Source organism: Lissotriton vulgaris, chromosome 6 (assembly GCF_964263255.1).
Source record: "Lissotriton vulgaris chromosome 6, aLisVul1.2, whole genome shotgun sequence".
Taxonomy (NCBI): Eukaryota; Metazoa; Chordata; class Amphibia; order Caudata; family Salamandridae; genus Lissotriton; species Lissotriton vulgaris.
The window spans coordinates 951,075,749-951,100,101 of NC_141694.1; the positions used below are offsets into that span (position 1 = coordinate 951,075,749).

General features: G+C 48.4%; 1 protein-coding gene across 6 annotated transcripts in view; it reads left to right on the forward strand.

The window, feature by feature from the left end:
• Positions 1-24,353, forward strand: part of NCOA7 (nuclear receptor coactivator 7) — a 1,085,323-nt gene that overhangs the window by 1,016,878 nt on the left and 44,092 nt on the right. For 5 of the 6 annotated variants that reach the window (XM_086926986.1, XM_086926985.1, XM_086926987.1 and 2 more), the window contains one exon: positions 21,644-21,769. In XM_086926986.1, the coding sequence (XP_086783112.1) occupies positions 21,644-21,769 (126 nt within the window). Of the gene's footprint in view, positions 1-18,101; positions 18,320-21,643; positions 21,770-24,353 lie in introns of those variants that run through there. The other variant, XM_086926989.1, reaches the window with a different exon arrangement.

The following is a 24,353-nucleotide window of genomic DNA, read 5'->3' on the forward strand; positions in this document are numbered from 1 at the left end:
AGTGAATACATAGGCTGCACAATCTAAAATGCACCTCGTGTCCATCCAATCTGCTATGAAACACTCCATGCCCTTTTATCTCATCCCTGCTTTCTTCTAGGAGTTTGTTTTTCCCTCTCTTGCTCTTGGTCAATGTCTGGTAAGGAAAAGTATGTGCAGGCCCCCAAAAATGAGTGTTGGTCGACACCACCGGCTCAAATTAAGCACGTATTAGGGTGAATTCTGCAAAAGTCAGAAAGAGTGCACTGGATAAGGATGTGTCATGTTGCGCTCTTTAGATGTCAGGACAGTCCCTTGCGTCCTCACCAGAATTTAGGGCATTTTCTGTAAGCAAGGCATGCTCCTTAGAGGCAGGAGCAGTGCTTGGATGTTTGCAGCTTCAGGCAGAACAAAGCTTCACTTCTGCAGCACTTCCCAAGTTCCCATCACCTACCAAAAAGGTAATTTTTCGGGCCCCTTTCCCTGTGTGATGAACAGCTGCTGCCTTTTTCTTGTCTGATGAAAGCACCGGTCACAGGTCAGTGGCAGTGCATTTTACAGTGCGGTACGGCTTGAACCCTGTAGTTAAGGTGGGTCCCAGAGTTCAGTGCGTGTTCAGGGGCTCAAAGTCAAGCGATGCAGGATAATTGTATTTGTCCCTGCCACATCAGACGCCGGGGAGGAGGGGCTGGGCATTTCTCCTGCACCCGTCATTGGACACGTCAAAGGCACTGATTAATTGAAAGAATAATTTTCTTGGTCATTGCCTTATCTGGGTTCCGCTGCAGCTTAAACATTCCTCAGAGCGGGACAGTAATCACAGCCCTAGTCCCCCCTAACTTGGGGGCAGAGTTTACCACTGCCAGCCCCTCTTTTAATTTGCAACACGTCAGACGCCAAGGTAATTTATAACATCTGTTCGCTTCCGACTCTGAAACACTCGTACATGCTGCTCTCAATCCTACTACGCGCGGCGGTGGCTGCCCAGCATTCTGCCTTCGCTCCACAGTCCAGGCATGGCCTTTCCTTTTTTTTTAGCACGTGAGACGAAGGCCCAACTCAAAGGCACACAAAGACCTAAAGTCACCCTAACCCAAAACTCACAAGCGTATACAATGCAATGCAAAGGAGCACTGTGTCGCTGAAGCGGGCAACGCGCTCACTATTAAAGTAACAAAAAATTAAATGTAAACTGAGCGCAGTGTTCCTAAAGCGGGCTCCGCACTCAGCATGCAAATACAACAACAAAAAATACGCAGCCACTGTCCCCATTAGTGCCAATAAACAAAATAGTGCTCACCCACTAGATAATGTAGACCGTGTAACGAGCCAAGTAAAAGGTCCAGTCCTTATGGCTGGTAACAAATGGAGAGAAGGCGGTATCAAGGAGGGACTAACAAGCCTCATAATAAAGGGAAAGTCAGAGTTTACGAAGGACAATGACACAAGCCAATTAAAAATATGGGCGGGGCTCCACTGCATACTCTATTAGAGCATGCCTCGTAGAGTGAGCAGCACATGCGCGCTGCCGCAAGGCTCGACCAAAAAACAGGAACAGACACTGTAATGTCACTAAAATAAATGTGCTAAAGCGCCAACCTACAGAATATAATGAAACTCAGGTCACAGTTCGAGCAGAATCATTCCAGAACATGTCCCTGAATGAAGAGCACCTGCGGGCAGAGGCAGTCCCAGAATGTGTCACTGAATGAAATCAAACCTGCGGGCCGCGCGGCAGATGCAGAAACTCACGGAGGCCCTAGAAGTCAATCCGAGCAGTCACTAGAACTCTCTGCAGTGTAGATCCAGGAATTCAGAGGTTCCATCAGTGCTGACAACTGCTTCCTGTTCCCTCATTGAAGCAGCAGTGCAGGTTTCAGCGAACGAGCTGTAGCGTCACCCCACTAGCAGCACATACAGAATTGCCTTGGAGACCTTACCACTGCCGAACGCCATGGATTATACAATGCAGCCAGCTCACAGCTCCATGAAACATCAGTTACAGAGCTCGCTCTCAGGCCAGTGCATGGCAGCCTTGCAGCCTCTACAAATGTTGCAAAAGACACTGGTGGAACAAAGTAAGTGGACACATGCTGACAAAGACGTTGGCCCCTTTTTATTTATTTAATTAATTTTAAATACTGCTGCCGCTCAGAGGTCACGCTCCCACAATGGGACCAAAGTTCAGGAATGCAAAAAAAAATCCCATTGGCAGCAGTCATACATGAACTGGTACGGGTACACTCATGTACGATGAAGCCAGTTCAGTGCAGTTAAATACTGGTGTTAACAAATACGCTGTCTTTTGGATGATGTCCGATAAATCAGGAGCTCTGGTGCTCAACTGAGTAGAAAGCTCGTTCAGCAGGCCAATGTTTCAGTGCTGAGATTCATAAAGCTCTTAAATTAAAGCAGGTTAAACGCGGTCAACAGAGTCACACGCCCACGAGTCTGATGAATGCAGGTTGAACACCCCAGAGTGCGGGCTCTCAGATGTAAGGTGACGCCGGTGAGGCCTTCCGGGCGTTACTCTTCCTCTTCCTTAGGGTGCAGTTTCAGATAGTATTAGGTTCACATAGTCTCTAAGCTACTATTCAGTTTCAATCTCATTTTCACTCCTATTCCTGCAGTATCCTTTTCTTCATGTTAGGTTCATTTTTCACTCTTCGCCATTGTGGTAAATGAAGATGCAGGGTAGCGAGTAGTATAGGTTAAACAGGATAAGGTTTATTCTAGTGGTAGTAATCTCCGGTTAAAGGTAGAAGTTGGTAGTAAGGAAGCAGGAATGCCCCACCTGGAGCATCATCCTTGCTGCTTGGCCCACGCACTTCAACTGACATTCACTCCACCAGGCACACATCCACATTCTATTACCTCCCACTCACACTGGCTGAGCAGCAGGGGACATACAACTAAGGGGAGAATACATGGCATAGTACTGAAGAAACCACAGCTTTCTTGGGCAACATACCATTAGCTGACCTTTACAAAGCAGCTACCTGGTCTACCCCAAATACCTTTACTAAACATTACTGTGTGGACGTTCTGGCTAGACAGGAAGCTGGCTGTCCGAAGTGCACTTTTCCTGTCTTCTGCAACATTCTCTGGCTAAGCCACCGCTTTTAAGAGCACTGCTGATCAGTTGATGCACAGCATGCGTATCTAGAGCTGCACAAGCCACGAATGGAAAATGTTACTTACCCTGTAAGCATTTGTTCTTGGCATGTATTGCTGTAGATTCACATGCAGCCACCCTCATCCCCAGTCGCCTGAGGTTGTTGCAGATTCTATTCTCTTACCATCATTCTTCCTTTCTTTCCTTTGTATGGTCATCTGGAGCCGATGTCCATGCACAATACCACTAATGAGTGGAGTCATTAGACCTTGTGATCCAAAAAGACTTCCTTTGAAGAAAAATAAGTTGTACATTACCTAGCCCAAACCTAGATGGTGGATGCATGCACAGCATGTGAATCTACAGCACCACATGCCACGAACAGAGGCTTACAGGGTAAATAACATTTTCCTTAAGAAAAATGCTACTCCTACTGCTTTTTTTTCCTGCCTGTCCTCTGCTGTCTCCCTGAGTCCTGCTGTTACTACATGCAACTCCTGCTGCCTTATGACTTGACATGCCAGCCCTGCTGTATCTGCCCTCTACTCTCAATACTGATATCTCATTCCTACTGCTGCCAGCTCCCTGAGCTTGGTTATAGTAAATACATACCGTAGCAAATAGGCGAAGAGCTACACAGCCTTCAAGAAGACTGCAAAACTGTTTTGGCACCGAAGAAGACATTTTCCATATCCGGATTAGTTCAGGTGTCAAAATAATTGGGGTGGTGCTGAGGTTCCTTTACACACACCTCTGTGGGGTGGCGGTGCCTTTAATGAAGTGGGAATCCAAACATGATACTCCCTCCGGAGAAGCGACTGCACACTTGTCCAATCCATTGACTGGCAGAGGGTATTTACTGTGTTGTAGAATGTGTACGACTTTCATCGGAAATCAGTGTGGGGGTCTCACCCTTAGGAGGGCAGGGTGTGTGCCTACTCTTGCAGCAGTCAGGATGTGGGCCTTGGCCTTGGCAGCGAAGGGGAGGTGCAAGGACGCTCTCAGAGCATTGCATGTGCTTGGGTCCTGTGTGAAAACTGATGAAAGATGTTGCTAGAAAGCCCAGCAAAACATAAACTACAAATATTACTAATTCAGGCAACTAATGGCATTGAACCTAAACTGACTTGGGTCAGGAATCCGTGGGAAAGATTGTTTCTTAGAAAATTCTGGCTGAGGACTATTAGAAGCTTTGTGGTGTTTCCCTCGTGGACAATGACACTGCTTGTGTTTTTACGATGAGTCCTCTGTGAAGACGTTGCCTCGATTTGTATTCTTTTGCAAATTCTATGTGTCTTTTAAGAATCACTTTTTTTAATGCTTTCTATTAATATAAACCTTCTTTGTACTTTTTACGTAAGTTACCAAGCTAGCTTGTATCTTGCTCCTTGGGATATTTTTTTGAAGACTATTCGGTGTAAACGCAATCGATTTAATTTTTGAAGCTCTATTTCAAATGTTACCCCCCCCCCCCCCCCTGTTGCCGATAATGAAGTTTATACCTGTGCTGAATGGCTTTGTTTACGTATTCAAATTTGTTTCTATTTTGTAAAACATAGATGGATACTATTATTAATTCTTTCTGGTTACACTGTTTTTATATATTTTTAGATGTGTATGTGCTTTTATGATTGACTTTTTAGCAAAAGGAGAAATCTTTTTGATTGAATAATAAACGACTAATATCTTATGGAGTTTTGAGAAATTATGATTGCTAGAAATTATTGGGTCTAATGATAGATGTGCGAATTGTTAACATCTCCCTTAACTTTACATTTTCATTGTTAAGCTTTTTTTGCTTTTATCCTAGGATAATAATGCCTCGTAAGCTTTGAAATGTTTTGCAGCTACTTTAGGTATTCTCTGTTGAGTAACAGAGTACAGACTGTTTAGGATAGGTCTCGCAACTCAATGCTCGAAGTATTCGCTGCCTCTCATTGCCTGGAGACCAGCATCCTTCCCAATTAGATGGAGGACTCGAACCATAGCCCCACCCCCCTCCCGCACGCGCATACCACACACACACACACACGCATATGCATCATAGACATATTAAACAAAGTCTACCTTGATGTACCTCTAGCCACACGATGGAAAACAGTACCTCTAATCTTTCTGACAGACTTCCAATTGTGAATTTGATATACTTCCTGTCACCATAGGATATCTTATGCTAATTGACCACCTCAGTCCTCATTCGTCAACGGTACAGGCACATAATATTGGACAGGAGGGCAAAGATGCAAGCCATCAGCCCACTTAGCTAACCAATCAGTACTGAGTGGACCGGTATGAGAAGAATGAAGAGATCTGTCTCTGTGCTGTTTTGTGGAGGAATCCAACAGAGTGCGCTCTGCTGGTCTCAGATAGCCGCATACCTTGAGCACCAAACACCTGTAATGACAAAAGGATGATTATCACGCAGTGTGCCTCGGAAACGTTTCCTGCTTAACGTCTTATAATGAAAATCATTAAAAAAATGACTGTAACAAAGTAAGTCCGGTCATATCTCTGGTTTTCCGGCATGCTTTCTGTACACCTGTTACCTCTCTCAGAGCCATAAGATCTCGGAACGGACAATCTTCTGCCGCAGCCAGCAAAAGAAAACAACCACAAAATGAAAGTGAACCTGCAGTGTTAACTGCCTGAATACCACAAACGATAACAATTGTCATCTATCTGACTTTTTCTCATCAATCCCTCGCCTCGTAACATGCTATCAGACTGCACCTTAGTGGGCATCAAACAGAACATGGAAAGACTTCCCACATAGGCTCAAATAATACACCCACGCAAGGGCGTTTCCTCTACCGATGCGTAAAGACGTTGCCCCTCCTCACTTTTAGCCTCCCCGCGAACCCACGCATTAAATGTAAAAAGAGTGTTTTTGTTTTGGCTTCATAGTGGCGGTACTTTATAATAGTCTTGCGGTGCTTCAGCTTCCTGCGTTAGGGCGGGGAGGCGCTTTGCTGGTTCACACGGGTCACTCCCTTGAAGTGCAGCGCTTTTCACGGTACAAGGCAACATGCTTTTCCCTACCTGCAATTAGTGGTCCTGCCAGGGGAAAGGCCACAGCTCACATGGTCTCCAAAGGATAGCTTTGGGAGGGAGGGGTGGGGGGAAGCCGACCACAAGCCAGATATTGTGTGAAAAAGGCCTCTTTATTGAAACAGGTGCACATGAACAAATTATAAACCTCGGCCAACGCCTTATAAAACTAAACCTCACTAAATAACACACATTTTTAACCCCAATCCCCGCCCCCACCCCTAACACGTCATCAACCCCGCACCCACCCATACATTACAACATTACAACATTACAAACAATGCAAATCCCTGCATAAACGTTTAAACTTAGCAAATTCCACCAACCGTTATACAAAACTCCCTTATTTGCCTCAACAACTCTTGGTCCCCCAACCTATGGATCCACCCCCACACCTCATCCTGCCCAAATCCCCCTGTCGATGACACAACTAAACAGATAACAACCATAATCCTGCCAAACCTGGCAAAAACACCACTAACCCATGCACAGCACCTGTTCCAAGCGACTATATAAACAGAAACAAACCCTATGCCCAACTGTTCCAACAAAAACACCTGAAAACGGGGAAAAACGGAAAACGGAATAAAAACTAGCCAAAAATATAATAAAGACGGGAGGGAGGGAGGGAAAAAATTGTCTAGCTAACAAAAACTCCTAACCACCAGGTCACTGAGCCTAAAATGGTGGCCGGGAGAAGGAGCCCAAAGCATTTATGCTTGGGCTCCTTTTGGGCTGGTCCAAAAACCAGCCCAAACCAAAAAACCTGCTTGTCAGGAGCCCCCTCCCCCCAACCACCCCTCCCAAACTGCCGGGGGAGGACCTCCCTGCGGGCGGCTGCCCCCCCAAGCCCCCCTAAGCCCCCCTTGGGAGGGAGGGGTGGGGGGGGGGGGAGCAGACCACAAGCCAGATATTGTGTGAAAAAGGCTGCTTTATTGAAACATGTGCACATTAACAAATTCTAAACCTCGGTCAATGCCTTACAAAACTAAACCTCACTAAATAACACACTTCTTTAACCTCAATCCCTGCCCCCACCCCTAACACATCGCCAACCCCGCCCCCATCCATACATTACAACATTACAAATTACAAACAATGCAAATCCCTGCATAAACGTTTAAACTTAACAAATTCCACCAACCATTATACAAAACTTTCTTATTTGCCCCTCAACAACTCTTGGTCCCCCAACCTATGGAACCACCCCCACACCTCATCCTGCCCAAATCCCCCTGTCGATGACACAACTACACAGATAACAACCATAATCCTGCCAAACCTGGCAAAAACACCACTAGCCCCCGCCACCCTGAAAGCGGGGGGGGGGGAGGAAACGACCCCCCCCCTTTCTGCCCCCCAACTGAGCGAAGAAAGCATGTAGCAAACTGTGTATATCTCAACCGACAATTCCTGAACCTTCAAACATCGGGACAAAACTTCCCTCAACTCCAAAAGGTATAAATCCATCCCCATCCTGGAGAGGTGAACCCCATCACCCCTAAAAACTCAACCGTATCGTAACTAATATCCTTGTGGTTCACTCTGCCAAAACCCAAATCCCTGCAAAATCTGGAAATCTCGAGATTGATCTTCTCGCGTGCCCGATCACTCGCTTTAGGCTTAACCGCACCTCTCCAAATCCGCCAAGGCACCAGCTCAGTCCACAACACATGGCAACCTGCCCACTGTTGTTTCAAAAGTGAAAGGTCTCTCTTCATTGCCCGCAACAGAACCACTCCTTTGACCCCACACAAATCATTCTCCCCCAAAATGAATGACCAGCACGTCTGGGCATTGGCCCCCAATCAACCAGGAATTCAGCGCCGGAATCAACTCCTTCCCGAGCATCCCTCCCTTGCCCTTCCATACCACCTGGAACAACCGATCATAAAAACCTAACGAAGACCCAAAATAACTGTTGCATGCTTGCACATGTGCCCTTTTAACGAAAGAGTGTCCCACAATCCAGATGGTCATTGCTGCCGCGCGGGGGCGAGCCACAGAACCTGAAAAGACAAAAGCAGTATCAGATATATGACCACTATGATGACGCAAGCGCCTCCCCTACCTCGCTCCTCACATAGCGCTGAAAGCAGTTTGAAGACCATCGCCCTAAGCGCATAATGTCCTGCCTAGACCAACCCCATTGTGAGCCTCCGTCACTGCCCCGATCCTAAAAGAATGAGTGCCATACTTTGCCCCATCCAACCCGATACTCCGCAAAGCCTTATGCAGCACCATGCGCAACTGGTATTCCATGACTTTAGAACCATCAGCATGCGGCAAGACCCTCCCTTCAACTCCCCCACCCCGGACAGGATCCACCATTGTCTAGCCCACCGCAAAGGGCATGTCCCCGCCGGAGCAGACGCCTCCAACCAAAGCCCTTTTCCTTTGCTCCTCTGGTCTGTTTTTGATCTCGGAAACCATGAGCGTGGAAAAAAGGCACACTTCAAACTTATCTCTGCAAGTCAACGGCAACACTTCCAACACCCTAGCTAAGGTCTGCCAAGACAGGGGATTCCGATCCCGATCTGATCCCCTCTCCCTAGCCCAACCTTCCAACATCCGCCTCCTCACCTCCCCTGCAGACGGAGGGTAACCCCAGAGAAGTTTACCCATGAATGCTATGCCTGCTAACTTTGCCGCTATGGGAACTCGAGACAGCCCTTGTCCATTAAATCCAGTATGAACTGCACTACATCTTCAGACTGCCGCCAGCCAGGATCCCGCCTACACGCCCCGGACGCCAAAAATTTCCTCCAAGCCAGCCCATAAGCGGCTCGAGTAGACTCAGACAAGGAACCTACCACAACTTTTATGACCCTACGTTACCTACATACCACAAGTGATCCGGCATAGGGGTCGGTGTCCTGTCCGCCTCCGAGGCCAGCCCATGGAATCTCTTCCACTGCGAACGAGACAAGGCATCCGCAATGTCATTGTCCACACCAGGGATGTGCAAGGCCCTAAAAGTGATGTCATACCTAAGGCAACCCAACACAAAAACTCTCATCAACTTCAAAATCTGTTTGTCCCTGGCTGACTGTCTGTTGAGAATGTCCACCACCGCCATGTTGTCAAGCCTGAACAGAACCTTCTTATGAGCCAAATTCAGCCCCCACAGTGTCAAGGCTACCAACACCGGAAACAGTTCCAAAAAGGCAATGCTCCGTCCACCCTCCTTCCACTGGTCAGGCCATCTCTCCGCACACCACCTGCCCTGCCAATAGAGGCCAAAATCTTCTTCCCTAGCCAAAGGGACACCATTGAAAGAGTGCAGAAAAACTGACCACATACGTAGATCTTCCTTAACATTAGCTGACAAACTAACTTGGTGATGAGGCAAATGATGACCAGACAATGCTTGACCCAGGCGCCTACAAATAGTCCTCCCCGCCCTGACCACCCTGCAAGCAAAGTTAAGATGGCCCAGAAGAACTTGTATCTCCTTAACAGTCACTTTTCGCTTTGCTAACATTGTCTCCAAGAGCTCAAGCATCTTCAGCTTCTTTTCCACTGGCAAACGAGCCTGCATTACCATGGAATCAATCTCAATCCCTAGAAAAGACATGGTCGCGCATGGACCCATTGCCTTCTCTGGTGCTAATGGCACTCCTAATTCCTCTATGAGGTCTTGAAACGTGTCCACGGCCGCCTGGCACTCCGTGGAGCCAGGTGAGCTGACGAAAAAGAAATCGTCCAAATAATGTGTCATTAACTCATGGCCGGTGCGTTGTGTAAAATACCACTGTAAAAAGATGCTGAACGCTTCAAAAAGAGCACAGGACATTGAACAACCCATTGGCAGTGCTTTGTCCACGTACCATTTCCCATCAAAATGGATCCCCAGAAGATTCCAATCATCTAGATGGACTGGAAGCAATCTAAAGGCAGATTTTATATCGCATTTCGCCATTTTTGCAGTTGCGCCTGCGGTCACAATTAGTGACATAGCAACGTCAACCGATGAGTATGACACAGGCCGCCTCCTCGTCAATAAAGTCATTGACTGAAGACCCTTCTGGTCATGAGAGATGTTGAATTAACCTGTATTGCCCTGCCTCTTTCTTGGGGACCACACCAATCGGTGATATAATCAAGTCCTCCAAAGGCCAATCTTCGAATGGCCCTGCCATCCTCCCCTCCTGCACCTCCTTGTTCAATTTTGCTTGCACCACTGCCTTGTGTTCATCAGCCGATTTCAGATTCCTCGACCAGCGCCGCAGCCGCGGTCCAATGTAACCAAGGTGGAACCTCCCTGAAAACCTTCAAGTAACAACTTCTGCACCCCCACATCCCCATAACCCTGCAACCCTTCAGCTAACTTGTCCAACCTAACCTGAGTATGAGCCTTTGGGCCCAGCCCCTGGCAGGGCTTTAACTCTTCTGGTACCCTGAGAATGCTGCGAGGGGCATTGGTGTGCTATTACCCTGTTGCCACTGCTGCCCTCCTGAAGTCCTTGGCCCCCAACACTTTGCCAGGGGATATTTCTTTCCACACTGTGAACACTCATGCCTACATCTGCAGTATTCCCTAGTACACATACCCTTGTTAAAGTCCCAACATTCCCCAACCCCAATTTTGTGTCGTTGTTGCAAATCCCAACCCCACCCCGGGTGGGTTTCCCCTGAAAGGGCCGGTAAAATAACGGCAGGCCGCTCGCTGTGAAAATTGTCTTCCCCCCTGCTGAAGCACCCATTGTGTGTTGCCCCAAATCAGTATCCAGCTCACCCCACTTTGCCTCAGGATCCCATGCGGGCCCTGAACACCTCATCGTATTGGGCCCATGCAAAACCACTACCTGTTATCTGTGCCTTTCGGAAGACATCCATGTATTTAAAGATAGCAACACAGCAATCTGGAAACTTCTCACAATATACACTGGCATATATTAAAAATGCCGCCGTCCAATTTTCAATCGTCAATTGTACTTTTGGACGCTTGGCCAACTCATATTCTTCCTCCTTTGAACCCTCTTTTGAACGTACCTCCCTGTGTAACAATTTCAAAATCTCGACATACTCCCCCTTCCAAATCCTTTCCTTAGTTGACAACATCAAATGTGCTCCTTGAGGCTTTGTCACCCCATGTATGGCAGCGTCCTAATATTCAGTTCCTTGCTATGCAAGGGTTCCTTAACCACCTCAACTTCCTTGGTATGCACAGCGCTCTCCACCTTGGCATCTGTTCCCCCCCTTCGCTCGTGCCCACCCCTGATCCCGAACATACATACCTTTCTAGAGTTACCCTTCACTCCCCCCACCAGCTGCCTCCCCCCCTGTCCCCACAGACACCATTTTTGGTTTGGCCCGTGGTTCACAAATCTCACCTGGCTCTAACAAAGGGGGCTGTCAAGGCACCGACCGCCATGACATGTGTTCCACATTGTCCGCTGTCCGAGGAGCCCTCACCGAGGGGCTGCTCTCTCTTCCTGGTCCGGACACCACAGCCTTTTTAAGCAGCCCCACTGCTGGTGCCTGTAATAAACTAGGAGAAACGTGAGAAGACCCCCCCTCACTTCCATGTCACACAGTTCCCCTTCCTCTGGGCTGTCATCATAGTCCAAAACCAAAGGCTCCTCTATCTGTAGAGGGCCAGACATCAACATCTCACTGTGGGCCTTACCGGACCACTCAAAACCTGTATGGGCCTTACCAGCCCTGGTCAGTGCACCTGGCGAGGGAGCCAACCGTACCTGCCGGTACTCCCCCAAACGTTGACCACTCTGAAAAACTCTCTCCGTTGATTCCTCTGTCCACCGAGAATGAAAAGTTGTTGTTGGGGCCAGCGAGGTCGTGCCGGACCTACGTCTGCTGGCCGCGCCGGGATCCCCGACGGTACGGTATGTGCCACGCCAGGCTCCACCCTCCCTTCTCCTCGGCGCCACTGGGCGGCACATCGCACTACCGAGTCCGCAGCTCCGCTCCATTCCATACCCTGTGGAGAAAAAGGCCAACACCTAACCCTTCCTGTCTGCCAGAAACACCGACTCCTGACCACGAACCCCTAGCCAGCCCCACCTGACCACATTTTTTTTCACTCTCCCTCTGCGCATCAGCGAGAGAGGGGGTCGACTCACCCTCCTCCTCTTCGCTACTCCATTCTAGCGTTGCTTGCCTTACCGCTGAAGAGGAACTAAGAGCGTATCCCCCTTGCCTCCTATTGCCAACCTACGCCACATCCTGTACCACCTGACGTCTAACTGCACCTGGCACCCAGCCAAACAGTATTGCCCCCTAAGCCCCTCCTGTGGCTGCCTCCCAGCCCCGCATCCCCCTTCCCAGCGTCCCGAACCCCCTCGGCCCACGATGGAAAAACATCCAGACCCTCCCAAGAATGGGCAACCCCTTCCTGGCTCCTGTTCCCCTTTTGCAGAGAGATCAACCCCTGTGTGCCATAGCTACCCCCCAAAACCTGCCCACCTGAAACCGAAGCCGGGGGAGAGGGAAGAACCCTGAAACCAGACATCCGCTCCCATGTGGAGAAAACCCCCACCCCCCACCTGAGCCCACTCCCCCTCACCCACAGAACCACTAACTACTGACCCAACATCCCCTCTCACTGACACCTGAGGAGAAAAAAGGAGTGGGCTAAAAGGAGCCAAATCCCCCCTCGCCTCCTGCACCTGCTGTATGCCAGTATTCAAAGCATGCAACTGCTCTACAGAAAGGGGCCTAGCAGGAGTTATATCGCCTGCCCCCTTCCTTTCCTGACTTCCCAAGCCTCCCCCAAATGCCATTGCTGGGGCCGGGTCAATCTCATCCCCCCCCCCTCCCCGCCCGCCAAAACCCCACCTTGAACCAGCCCTCGCGCAGGAGACACGGTCACCAGCTCTTTCCCCCTCCCTGCGCTGCATCTTCCGACAATAGGGCGGCCACTGACGATGAACGCCTCTTGCCTCCCCATTTCCCCCCACGCTTACCCCGCTGTGCCGGAAAAGACGCTACTCTCTCCTGAACCGACGGAGCCTGAAGCAGCTCCGGCGGTTCCAATGCCTCCGCACTTAAATCCACCAACCGTCCGCCCGACATTAGAGGAAGCCCGGACCCCCACCCAGTTCCTGATCCGCAACCTGCTTTGTTTTTACATCTGGGGCCGCTTTCCACGATCGCGGGCAGCCCTGTTCACTCACCGCCTCTACTCTCGGGCGTTTGGGGGTCAGACACGCCGCTACCACTTTCGCCACTCCGGCTGAGGCCTGCCGTGTGGGCCGCGACAGCCCGGCCGCATCCCCCAGCACGAGGTCCAGTCTCCCCGCCTCGCTCAACAGCCGAATAACCTCGAGCACACAGTAATCCTCCGCCGCCATGGACACAGTATAGCCTAACGAGCCCTCACACTAAGACTTTAAACCGGACAGAAAAAATTCTCTAGCTAACAAAAACTCCGGGCCACCAGGTCACAGAGCCTAAAATGGTGGCCGGGAGAAGGAGCCCAAAGCATTTATGCTTGGGCTCCTTTTGGGCTGGTCCAAAAACCAGCCCAAACCAAAAAACCCGCTTGAGGTCAGGAGCACCCTCCCCCCAACCACCCCTCCCAAACAGCCAGGGGGGGGACCTCCCTGCGGTCGGCTGACCCCCCCCCCCCCCCAAGCCCCCCTTGTATACCTACCCGAACCAGTCTGTTGCTGCTCTCATACTATTTCACACATACACAGCAAAGGAGAAGCATCTTGATTGGCTCAGGAGCTGTGGGTAGGCCTCTAGTTTTCCACTTAACATGAGGCACCGCAGCGGTGGCTCAGGTTAGGGTCTCAGAATACGACCAATCACTGCTTGGCTTTATTCTGAAGCCAAGCCATGATTGGCCATTTTCTGTCCCTTCTGGATGCCCAGCGCCAGCGCCATTAACTTCATTGCCCTTGAGCTACTTGAAAGATATATTCTCACCTGACTTGGCATCCCATGCTGCTCTCACCTTCCAGCTCCTGCCGTGGATTTCTAGGCCCACTCCTTTGGAACAAACTACCTCAGCACATCCGTGATTGTTCCGGTTTTGACCGCTTCAAAAAACGTATTAAAACCTGGCTCTTCTAATTTCTCCAATCCTTCAGAGCCCCCCCAACCCCCTCACACACACCTTTTATACGCTCCAGCAACAAGATACCCCTTCGGGGTGACATGCAGACCTATATCAAGCTAATTTAACATAACTTGGTGGCTGTTGTCCGTCGCCCTGAACAGAATGTCTGTAGTCGTTGACATGGAAAATAAATAATAATGAGGTCAGATTGCAAAGTGTTTGCCATTTCAACACACTCCTTGACTGCAGCAGAGTTGATAATACGAATAATTTTGACAACATCAAAGAAAGTCAATCATGTACAGTACTTAAAGACAGTATCAACCGGTGTCCGAGGAGAGGGGAGCGATGGGGGAAGGGAGAAAAACAACGGAAAAAGGAGAGGAAAAAAAGAACATACCTGTAGTCTACCGCATCTCCGTCTTCTGCTCCTCTGGTGGCTCCACTGCTGCCAGAGGCTCCCAGGCTCCACTACGGCCAATCCTGAAGTTGCTCTCAGGCATGAGAGCAGCTTCAGGATTGGCCTGAGTGGCAGTGATTCGCGCTCCCAGGCAGTGGCTTAACGAAACTCGAGGGGCATCCCCTGCAAAGTACAAGGAGGGCCCCCCTTCCAGCTCCCTCAGGAGCTCTCAGGCCAGCAAACTTTGCTCAGGGGGTCCCCTGGAGTTCGGGACCCCCGCACTGCAGGGTCTGCGGGGGACCTTGGTTACGCCTTTGCTCCCAGGGAGACTGAGCCTGTGCTTAGCTGTTCCTAACCAGAAACACAGCTGGGCGCGAGAGAGCTTCAATGCAGATTACAGTTTGGCCAGCCTTGGAAGGCTGGCCAAACCGTCATGCGCACTGATAACCATACATGCCACTCCCTGTGGGTGCCTTTTATCCTATGGCCCTACCCCCAAGACTCCCGGAAACAAAATGAAATTATAAGGAACCCGGGATTATTATTGTTTCTTTTTTATTTAATTTTACGCTGCTGGCAGGGGGGGGGGGTGATGCTCCTCCGCCATAGCAGGAGACCCGCCCCTTATTAAAGCTTCAGCGACTCAAAAAATAACCAAGTGCCGTTTTGATCTGTGATTGCATGAGCTGGGACTGCTTTTCTTAACATTTTAATCACAAGTCCCATTTTTTTCTTTCATTGGTAACTTAACCCTTTCTCCCAACTGTCATTACATCCCTATTCATGTTTTGATTTTTTTTTATTTTACATTCCTTTATTGCGATGTTTCTCCTGATTTTACAGCTGCAGACTTGCAACCCAGATCTAATTTTATCTGCGTCATGTGGCGATAAATGCTTCACAGGGGGCCGCACTTGCAAATAAAAACACTTTCCTCCTAATTCAGGCTTCCTCCTGCTCTTTATCGAAATTAGATGTTCTATGCTGTACTAGACAGGGTGAGCAGCACTGGTTATTTTTGCACGAGCGAGGATGTCAAGAGGTCTCCTTTCAGAATTATCCAAATAATTTGTAAAAAGGCCATTTTAAAGGAATAAGGAGTAATAAACAGACATTGCCCTTCTGGTCCACACCCACCCTAAGGAACATGTTTATGGAAGTTAATTTCTCGCTGTACTGTCTTGTTGCTGACTAACGTTCACTGGAGGTGTTAGCAGCGGCAGTTCCTCCGCTGTGGCGGAGGAGCATCGAACCCCCACCCCTGCCAGACACCTGGCAGACTCAAAACTTGAAAAATAAAATGGGTTTATTATTGTTCTATTTTTCAAGTTCTAAGTGCCAGGCTGAGTCTTGAGCGCAGGGCCATCGCGGGGGCAGTCACAATGGGAGTGATGGACACTGCTGTCAGTGTGCATGTTGGCTTGGCCGGCTGTCTAAGGACGGTCAAACTGACATGCGCAATGAGCTGTTTCCAACCCGAGCTGCGTTGCCAGGTTGTAAATAGCAAGCACAGGCTCCCACACTCTCTGGGAGCGCAAATTCAGGGCATTCAGGCATATCCTGACACAGTTTTTATGCTGCCAGCAGCATAAGAGCAGCGTCCGTCTTGGCTTCGTGGGGAGTCTGGGAGCCTGTGCTGCGGCGAGGACTTGGAACAGAATAGTAGAGGGCGGCAGGCAAGTTTTCCCCCCTTTTTTAGGTGTTTTCTTTGCCGCCTGTTGTCCCACCCCCAAACCCAGTCACCTCCCCCTCCTGTTACCCCTCCCAGTCACAACACCACCTGAAGCCCCCCTGCTTCACCCCTCCGCCCGCACCCCAGACACTACTGCGCTACTGAATGTCGGCGATGGCGACAGAGTTAGAGGTATGGATAGTAAATGGAATACACAGATAAACAAATTGACAGAGTTCACTTTCCCTGGGTGCCCTTGTAAGTGGGGGGGGGGGGGGGCTGGGCAATTGTACCCTTTCCCCACGCCTTAAAACGTCTGTCTATCCAGGAATACCCTTTCACCTGGGTCAGATCTGTTATGCAAAACGCAGCCAGAGGAACATTCTAACATGCAATAAAAATAAAACACGAGTTCAGGTCCTACTTGACCACGAGTAATTCCAAGGAAGTTTTGATCGGACTATTGGCATTGGTGTCACCAGGGAGTAAACAATGTTATCCTCCAAGTCAACATGTTCAAATGTGTTGGAGGCAGATCAGTTGACATGCCATGAGACTGTTTTAATGGGTTTAAATATTTCAGGACTACATGTTCAAAATTGCTTTATAAACATTTTTGCTTTCTCAAATTTACACATTTACCACATTTTTGCCCAAAAGTTTCTTGGGAGGAAACTCCTCCTCCCACCGACCACCCTTTTCTCAGTCAGGCTTGTTTGCTTTGCTCACTTGCAACATAACACTCTTCCCCAACTTTTGTCCCATCACTTAAAAACTCACCAGACGCCACTTCACCCACAGGGTGTAGCGTGCTACTAATGTGGATAAGGGCTTCAGCCCTAAACAATGCTGTAATAAAATACGAGTTCACCTGTACATGTGTACTAAGTGCTTTAAATATAATGTATTTAACTTCGCTCTGAGTGACATAGGCCACACCTATTCAGAAGGGTACTTATTAGGCTTGTTAGACTATATCCCTTTTACAGGCCCTCATTTTTTTCATTCCACTTAAAGCCCTATTTGAGGGAGAGCATGCATTGTGGCAACTTGTGTCCTCTGCACTTTGTGTATCTTTGAGTTTGCGCCACTCCTGCCTGTGCTGTGGTTACTAAATGTATGTGAGGGAAGCATTGTATACTGCTGCTGCTAGTGCTGTAACACTGAATGATTTGGCAGCGTTTGGTTTGCGCACCCCTGAATATAAAGTTTATTCATCGGTCTTTGATGATTTTTAGCTCCATTTTTTTTCTTTTTAGCTCGAATGGTCCTAGGCATAAAAAGGTTGTAGACCGTTGACCTAGAGGAATGCGCTTTTAGTGAGGGATGCGAATGCACAGGCGGTGTGGTCTTTTATATAGTGCTTACTATCCCTGATATGAGGGGTAGGAGCGCTTTAGGACGAGAAGCCCTCCACTTTGGAACTCCAGGTTGGTGGTTAATCCAGGGGTTCTTGTTTGTTATTCGGGTTGGTCTTGTGCTCTCGAGGACCCCTTCCATGGAAATACTCTGCCTTCTTTGCGGTGCTTGTGTAGTTGGTGGGGGTGTTGGCAGCGTGCCCTAAAAACAAACACAGGGAGAGGATGTTGAAATCGGAAAGCAATTCGGAACAAAAAGCTGCTTCTGTAATTATGTGCTTTACATGACCCATGCTTTGCTGCCCAGTTAATAGAATTTACGAATACAGAAGTGATGATCGCAGGAGAGTGACAAAAGGGTTAAAGATCCGTTGTTGTATCTTGGGCGTGAATGGTGGAGGCGTGTCTGAAAGTAATTCAAGTGTGTGTTGTCAATCCGAATATGGTCTTGATCCTGTGTGAAAGTTATCCCCCTTTGCAGGAAATGGAAACTTATTTGCGTAGTGGCAGCATCGTTTTTAAACGCGGGTTGCATCCTATAAAAGTGCTTTCAGAAAGTGAGGAAACCGCGTGCACGACGAACTGTAGTCTGCAGACAACCAGGAACGTAGTGCAGACAGACAGCAACGCTTCCGTTGCAGCCATGAGGAGTCGGAGAATGCCCATCAACCTTAAAATTATCTACTGTGCAGGGGCGGGCAAGGAGCCGTTTGTGCAGGTATGCCTGGCACGTATTTACTTTGCTTTACGCGTTTCCTGTAGTAAAACTGAAGCTTACTTTTAAGGCGTGTTTCAGCCAGGGCACCGCTGCGTTTGTACAGGCAGTGGTCGAGAGCACGTGGAAGCGCAGGATGCCGCTTTGCACATAGTGTTTGATTGAAACTCAGCAGTCACGTTTGTGGATACCTAATACGAGGCGGTTGTGAGAAATAACATCATTAAGTTTTAGTTCTTACTGAAATGCCTACCATTATAAAATGGTTTCTAAAGTTGGTGGCTGAGGCTGCTTTTGTCCTATCAGTGAGTGCTGTCAGGTGTCTCTCTGTTTACACTACTTTAAGAAGTACACATGTTTTCATTTCAGGCGAACGGTATCAGTCGGTCCCAGTGACTATAGCCTGGCAAAGGCTATTCTAGGAGTTTGCATCATAAGGATGTCAAACATTCGCTATTTTGCGCCAGATTGATCTAGAATGGCGCACGTTTTCCGCCTCAGCTGTATCATTGAAATGGATCGCGGAATAGGCTATGTACAGAGCCACCGGAATTATGCGGCACGGGAAGGCCAAATGAGGCGGCAAGGTTGAATAAATTATGCAGCATACCTGTCTGAAATCATGCTGTAGAAGCAAAAACTGCTTGGGCACTGAGACCTGTTCGTTTTTTTTGCTATTTAATTGTGGTCATTGAGGTGTTGAGCCTTATAAGATTTTTTTTTCAGCTGTGCCAAGCCTTGAAACTCATTGCCAGATTACAATGGAATTGGGACTGCCATAGTCAGGCCGACTGTGTCAGTCCCACTACCATCCTGCCCATTGGATCTCACCGCCGCATTAGGATGCAGACCATAGGATCTGGGGGGGGGCGCTTTCGCCAGGATCAAGGATCCCGTCAGTGCAGCAGTTGAACTCCTATTCCCTACAATGGGGCAGTGCCTACTTAGGCACCGCCGTAGGGATTAAGATGCCCCTTTCCACCAGCCCTTTAATGGTGGTTAACCCGCCATGAAAAGGCAGACGGACAGTGACTTTGGGGCCCCTAGCAGGGTGCAAGGAAGTTTAAAATGTCTATATTTTTCACGCCGCAATGCAAAGTATACACATTGTGACCGCCATGTAGGCGGTCACATTGCAATGCGGGCAGCGGGCTACCGACTTCTAGTCGGGGTTCCTGCTTCCGCCATGGTGCCGTTCGGAAGAGAGTCCGACATGCATTGTAATCAGTCCCTCAGTATTCAAATTTTGTCTCTAACAGTTGTTGTACCCAGGCCTCTGAGAGTGTTAGAAAATGCTTCTGTATCACCTTTTATAGGACCTTTTGTAGCTCTGTAATGTGGAAACACCTGTGTTAAGGGAACAGTTTATGTAATGCTCATATATACCAGTACATAGTTCGCTGAATGTTATGTAGACCTAGCAAAATATACAAAATATACAAAAGCATTGGAAGATGCTGATTGAGTGAGAAATATATATATATATATATATATATATATATATATATATATATATATATATATATATATATATATATATATATATATATATATATATATATATATTCCTTTCTGTTATTTGGACCTAACTGAGAGTAGATGCACTAATCATCAGCATGGTCCTTGAAGACCTGTAAAATCTAGGCTACAAAGTATATACTGTGCTGAAATGAGTGACAAATCATGCAGCTTATAACTAATTATTTTTGAACATCTCAAATGTCTCTGCTGTTGCAATTATTCCGGAATTTTCGAACTTCTCATTTTTTCTATTCAAAATGTGATCATGTGAATGTATTTTTACCCTACCTGATACTGCGTTGCAAATGGTTATAACTATCTGCAAACTAAGGGGCCCATTAGGATGGCAGGCGGATTGCCCCCGCTGGGCCGGCGGTAGCTACCCCCGGCCCAGCGGGGGCAATCCGCCCGCCATCCTCAACAAAATGGCCATCCGCCACATTAGGACAGCTGGGGTGTCCGCGGCGGACGGAAAGTCTGTGCGCCGCATTTCCGCCGGTCACGAAGTCGACCGGCGGAAAAAGTGTTTTCCTATTGTTGGTGGTGTCTGCAAGACACCGCCAACCATATTAGGATGAGGGCGGGAGGGTGCCTTTCCGTGGCGGAGGCATGCAGTCTTTCTGTTTGGGGACCCATTGCGGGCCCCCAGGATGATGGGGCGTGGGGGAGGCACATGGGGTGTACCTATGGTACCCCCCTACATGTGTATGCACAACATGGCAGGCACCGCGCGGTGCCTGCCACGTTGTGCATGCACATGCACGACAAGCATTTTTAGCATTGTGGCGGGCGGTGCTGAGAGCACTGCCTGCCATAATGTTAAAAATGCAGGATGCGCCCGCCATTGTGGCAGGCGCATCCTAATACCCCCCACGGGGCCCCAGCCCTTATGGCGGGCGGTCCCGTCATCCTAATGGCCCCCTAAGTGTCTTGAGCAGAAAACAGCATGTATTTGTGCATCAGACAAGGAGATGCATATATAGCTTGGTAAAAAAAAAATAGAAGTGAAAACAAACCCTGAACCGCTTTATGTAAAAAAAAAAAAAAAAAGTACACTGTTAAGTTCCACATTTGGTAGCCTACTGGTGATGCTTCTGTGTAAACAGTATGAAAATCTGCAAGCAAATATGTTTTTGAAATGCAGCCAAAACATAAGGCAGGAATTTCCAGTGTATAACTAAAGGGCATATTGATAGGTCCATGGAAAGGGTAATTTTTCTGCAATTGGCCATGTCTAGAGAGGATACTGTGTGACTCAAGAATATTACATTTTTCCTATGAAATAGAGGCAACACTTGCCTGAAGAAGACCTCCCTACACAGCTTCCCAGGGGCCAACAACATACGCATCCTTTTTCCAACAGCATACGCATCCTTTTTCCACACATATCGGTATTAAGTGTATAGTACTTCAATTACTAAGTTTAAAAAAGTCGTGTTATAATATATCCCGGACATGCCTAAATCAGTAGAGACAACCACGTGATAACTGGTGCAATAACATAAAATAGTTTAATGTATGGATTTTTTTTTTGATTTTTTTTTTTGCAAGACCGAAAGGCAACCACATCTCAAGTCTTTATCTTTGCTCTGCCTGGTTTAATAAATCGGATGTTTTTAGATGCACCTGAAGCTATAAAGTAATACAGTGTATTTTTGTGCAAATATGTCTTTTAGATCTGCAGTGGGAGAGTTGGATTTGTAGCACAGCACCTTACTCTGCGTTCTTAATACCTCCCTTGGAAGATCATTTTAACGGGGAAGTTATTGTAGTGCTTGCTCAATTCTTGACTTGTTTTTGCCCTAGATCATCACAGTTGAAGAGGCAAAGCGGCGGAAAAGTGTATGCAGCTTGGGCGAAGAGGATACAGAGGAATTCTTGCCTGATCTGAAGCATAATAGTGCGCTTTTAGAAGATGTACACGTTGAAAAGGTGCGTTGGAAGTATACATTGTAAGACTTTCTTAAGTGAACCTGATGAAGTACTGGAAGCAAAACCCTTTTTGATAAAAATAGGTCGGGGTAAATATAAACGTACTGCATTAGGATCTGAATGGAGTAGGAAGATGCACGTTTTTATGCAGGTGTGGGGGTGGTTCATCTGCAGTTATACATTATTACCATACTGTAAAAGTGAAATGTTGGTGCGGGAAATTTCTTTATAAAAGAAACATTAATATTCGGTGTCCGCTTTGCTCGAGGCACCTTCTGCATGTGGCTAGAGCCTTGCTTCATTACCGCTTCTTGTGATGGGTACAAGGGATGCAGTTGTCACCGATACCATGCAGAGCTGGTTGTCACTTTGCAGTTCAGGACTAGAGGTAGGCGAGCCAACAAATTAACTGGGAGAGCCAAGCCAAGGGGCTAGCTCGGATCTTAGAAGCCCGTGCACGAGCCAAGCCCCACATTAGTTTGCTATGTAAATCATAGACCTAACACCACATAAAATATGATAAAGTCTCTTAAAAATTCAAAAACGTTTTTCTTTAACATGTGGAATCTTTGACATTAAGACGTCACATTATAGTACTGCTCTGAGAAGGACTGTATTAAAAGTGATACTTTGTAAACATAAACCTTTAGTGAACTGAGAGGCAAGACAATTATCGTGCAAACCCTACTGGCCCAAGTTATAATAGAGTAAGATTCCTTATGTTAAGGCTTTGTTTTTAGCTCGGTGCACCTTTTAGCTTTTTATACGGGGCAAACTTGACCCGAAGGTTTTAGAGCGCTTTACATATGTACCCGTTACGGTACACAAGGTCCCCATTTAATGTTTATAGGGATGGGGAAATGAAGTGGTATTCCGAGAATCACAGGACGTTGAGCTGATGTAGAGACTCAGAGTTACCCTGGTCCCAAGTTGATAGCTCTGGCCCGAACACCACATCGAGGGTACAGGGAGGAAGGCAAGCAGAAGCCACAAGAAAAATCCACTCGTTATGGGCTCAAGGTTCCACAGGACTAAAAAGATGCCCTCTATGCAGAAATCACGAACTAACTTAGCAAAAGACTTGTGGAGCAGGGGGTTGGGCGGACCGGAATAACAGGCGGGGAGGCCGGATATTGTGTGCTATGGTCAGCCGCTTTTATTGAAAGTTCAGGGCACAAAGTCTTTAGGATCCGTGTTTGATGGATGAGTCCCGGGTGGAAGTGCAGAGCTGGGATGAGGGTCTGGCGCGGCGGGGTCGTCTTCTGCTGGGTCGATGTCGTCTTCGCGAAGAGAGGGCACTGGTACTCCTCGGAGGTATATACAAGGGAGAGAGAATACAGGGCGGTTAGTCCAGTACAGCAAACGACTGCTGTACTTCCACCTACACCGGGGAGTGAAGGGATCGGAAACCGAACGTGAGGAAGGGCTGGTAGGGTAGGATGGGATAAGTCAAGCAAGAGAGGGAATGGGAAGAGGGTGTTGCGTGTGACAGGCAACGGTGCTCGGGTCTTTTATACAGTGCCAGTGATAGACTACAATATACAGTGCTTGTGAGGGTCTCTATACAGTATTTTACAGCTAAATACAGGGGGGGAACGCGGAGAAAGGATAGAGTGTACTCACGTGCCCCGCCGCAACTCTCCTGCGAGTTGCGACCGCTCTACAGCCACCTCCTGAGGACGCCACCAGTCTTCCGTCCAGACGTCGTCCTCCTCGTCCTCGTCTCTGTTCTTCTGCTCCGCTCGCAGTCAGTGGTTCGAAGCCTGCCGCTGTCTCCTGCCACAAGTCCACTGCTTTGAACGCCTCTCCTTCCTTCCAGACGGCTTTTCTCTGTTCCGGGCTGGTTTCCGGGAAAGCGCTTCCGGGGTCGGAGGCGGTAGTTTCCTTTTCCACCAATGGTGCCTCACTTCCGGGGTCAAGGGGGATCGCTTCCGGTCCTTCGGGCTCGGCGGTTGTTGTCGGTTCCTGTAGGGGAAGAGAGAGAGGAGGAGTCCGGTTTGGAAGGGACGCTGCACGACCCGTCGTGGAGGTCAGGGACCCCCGGCTCAGACGTCGCCTCGGGGAGGTAAGGGCGGCTTCTTCTCCACATCCCCTTTCCCTAGCAGTCTTTCTTGTAGGGTTTGATGGAGGTGGATAACGTGAGAGATAATCAGCATTACCCTGTTCCAGCCCCTTTCGGTGTAACATTTTGAACCGAAATGGCTGTAGGGAGAGAAACCACCGCAGGACTAGGTCATTGTGGCCCCTGTTTCGGGCCATCCACTCTAGTGGGGGGTGGTCAGTATATAAGAGATACTCCCGTCCCTCCAGGTAGTACCGAAGGCTTTCTACGGCCCATGTAATTGCTAGTGCCTCTTTTTCAACAACTGCATAGTTCAATTCTCGTGGGAAGAGTTTCCTACTGAGGTAAAGGATCGGTTTTTCGACCCCTTTCGGATCCTTCTGTGACAGGACAGCCCCCAAACCCTGATCGGAGGCGTCAGTCTGCAGGATGAAGGGCTGTGTATAATCGGGGCTGATTAGCACTGGTTCGGAAATCAGGGACTGTTTGAGTAGGTTAAACGCTTGTAACAGCAAGGGAGAG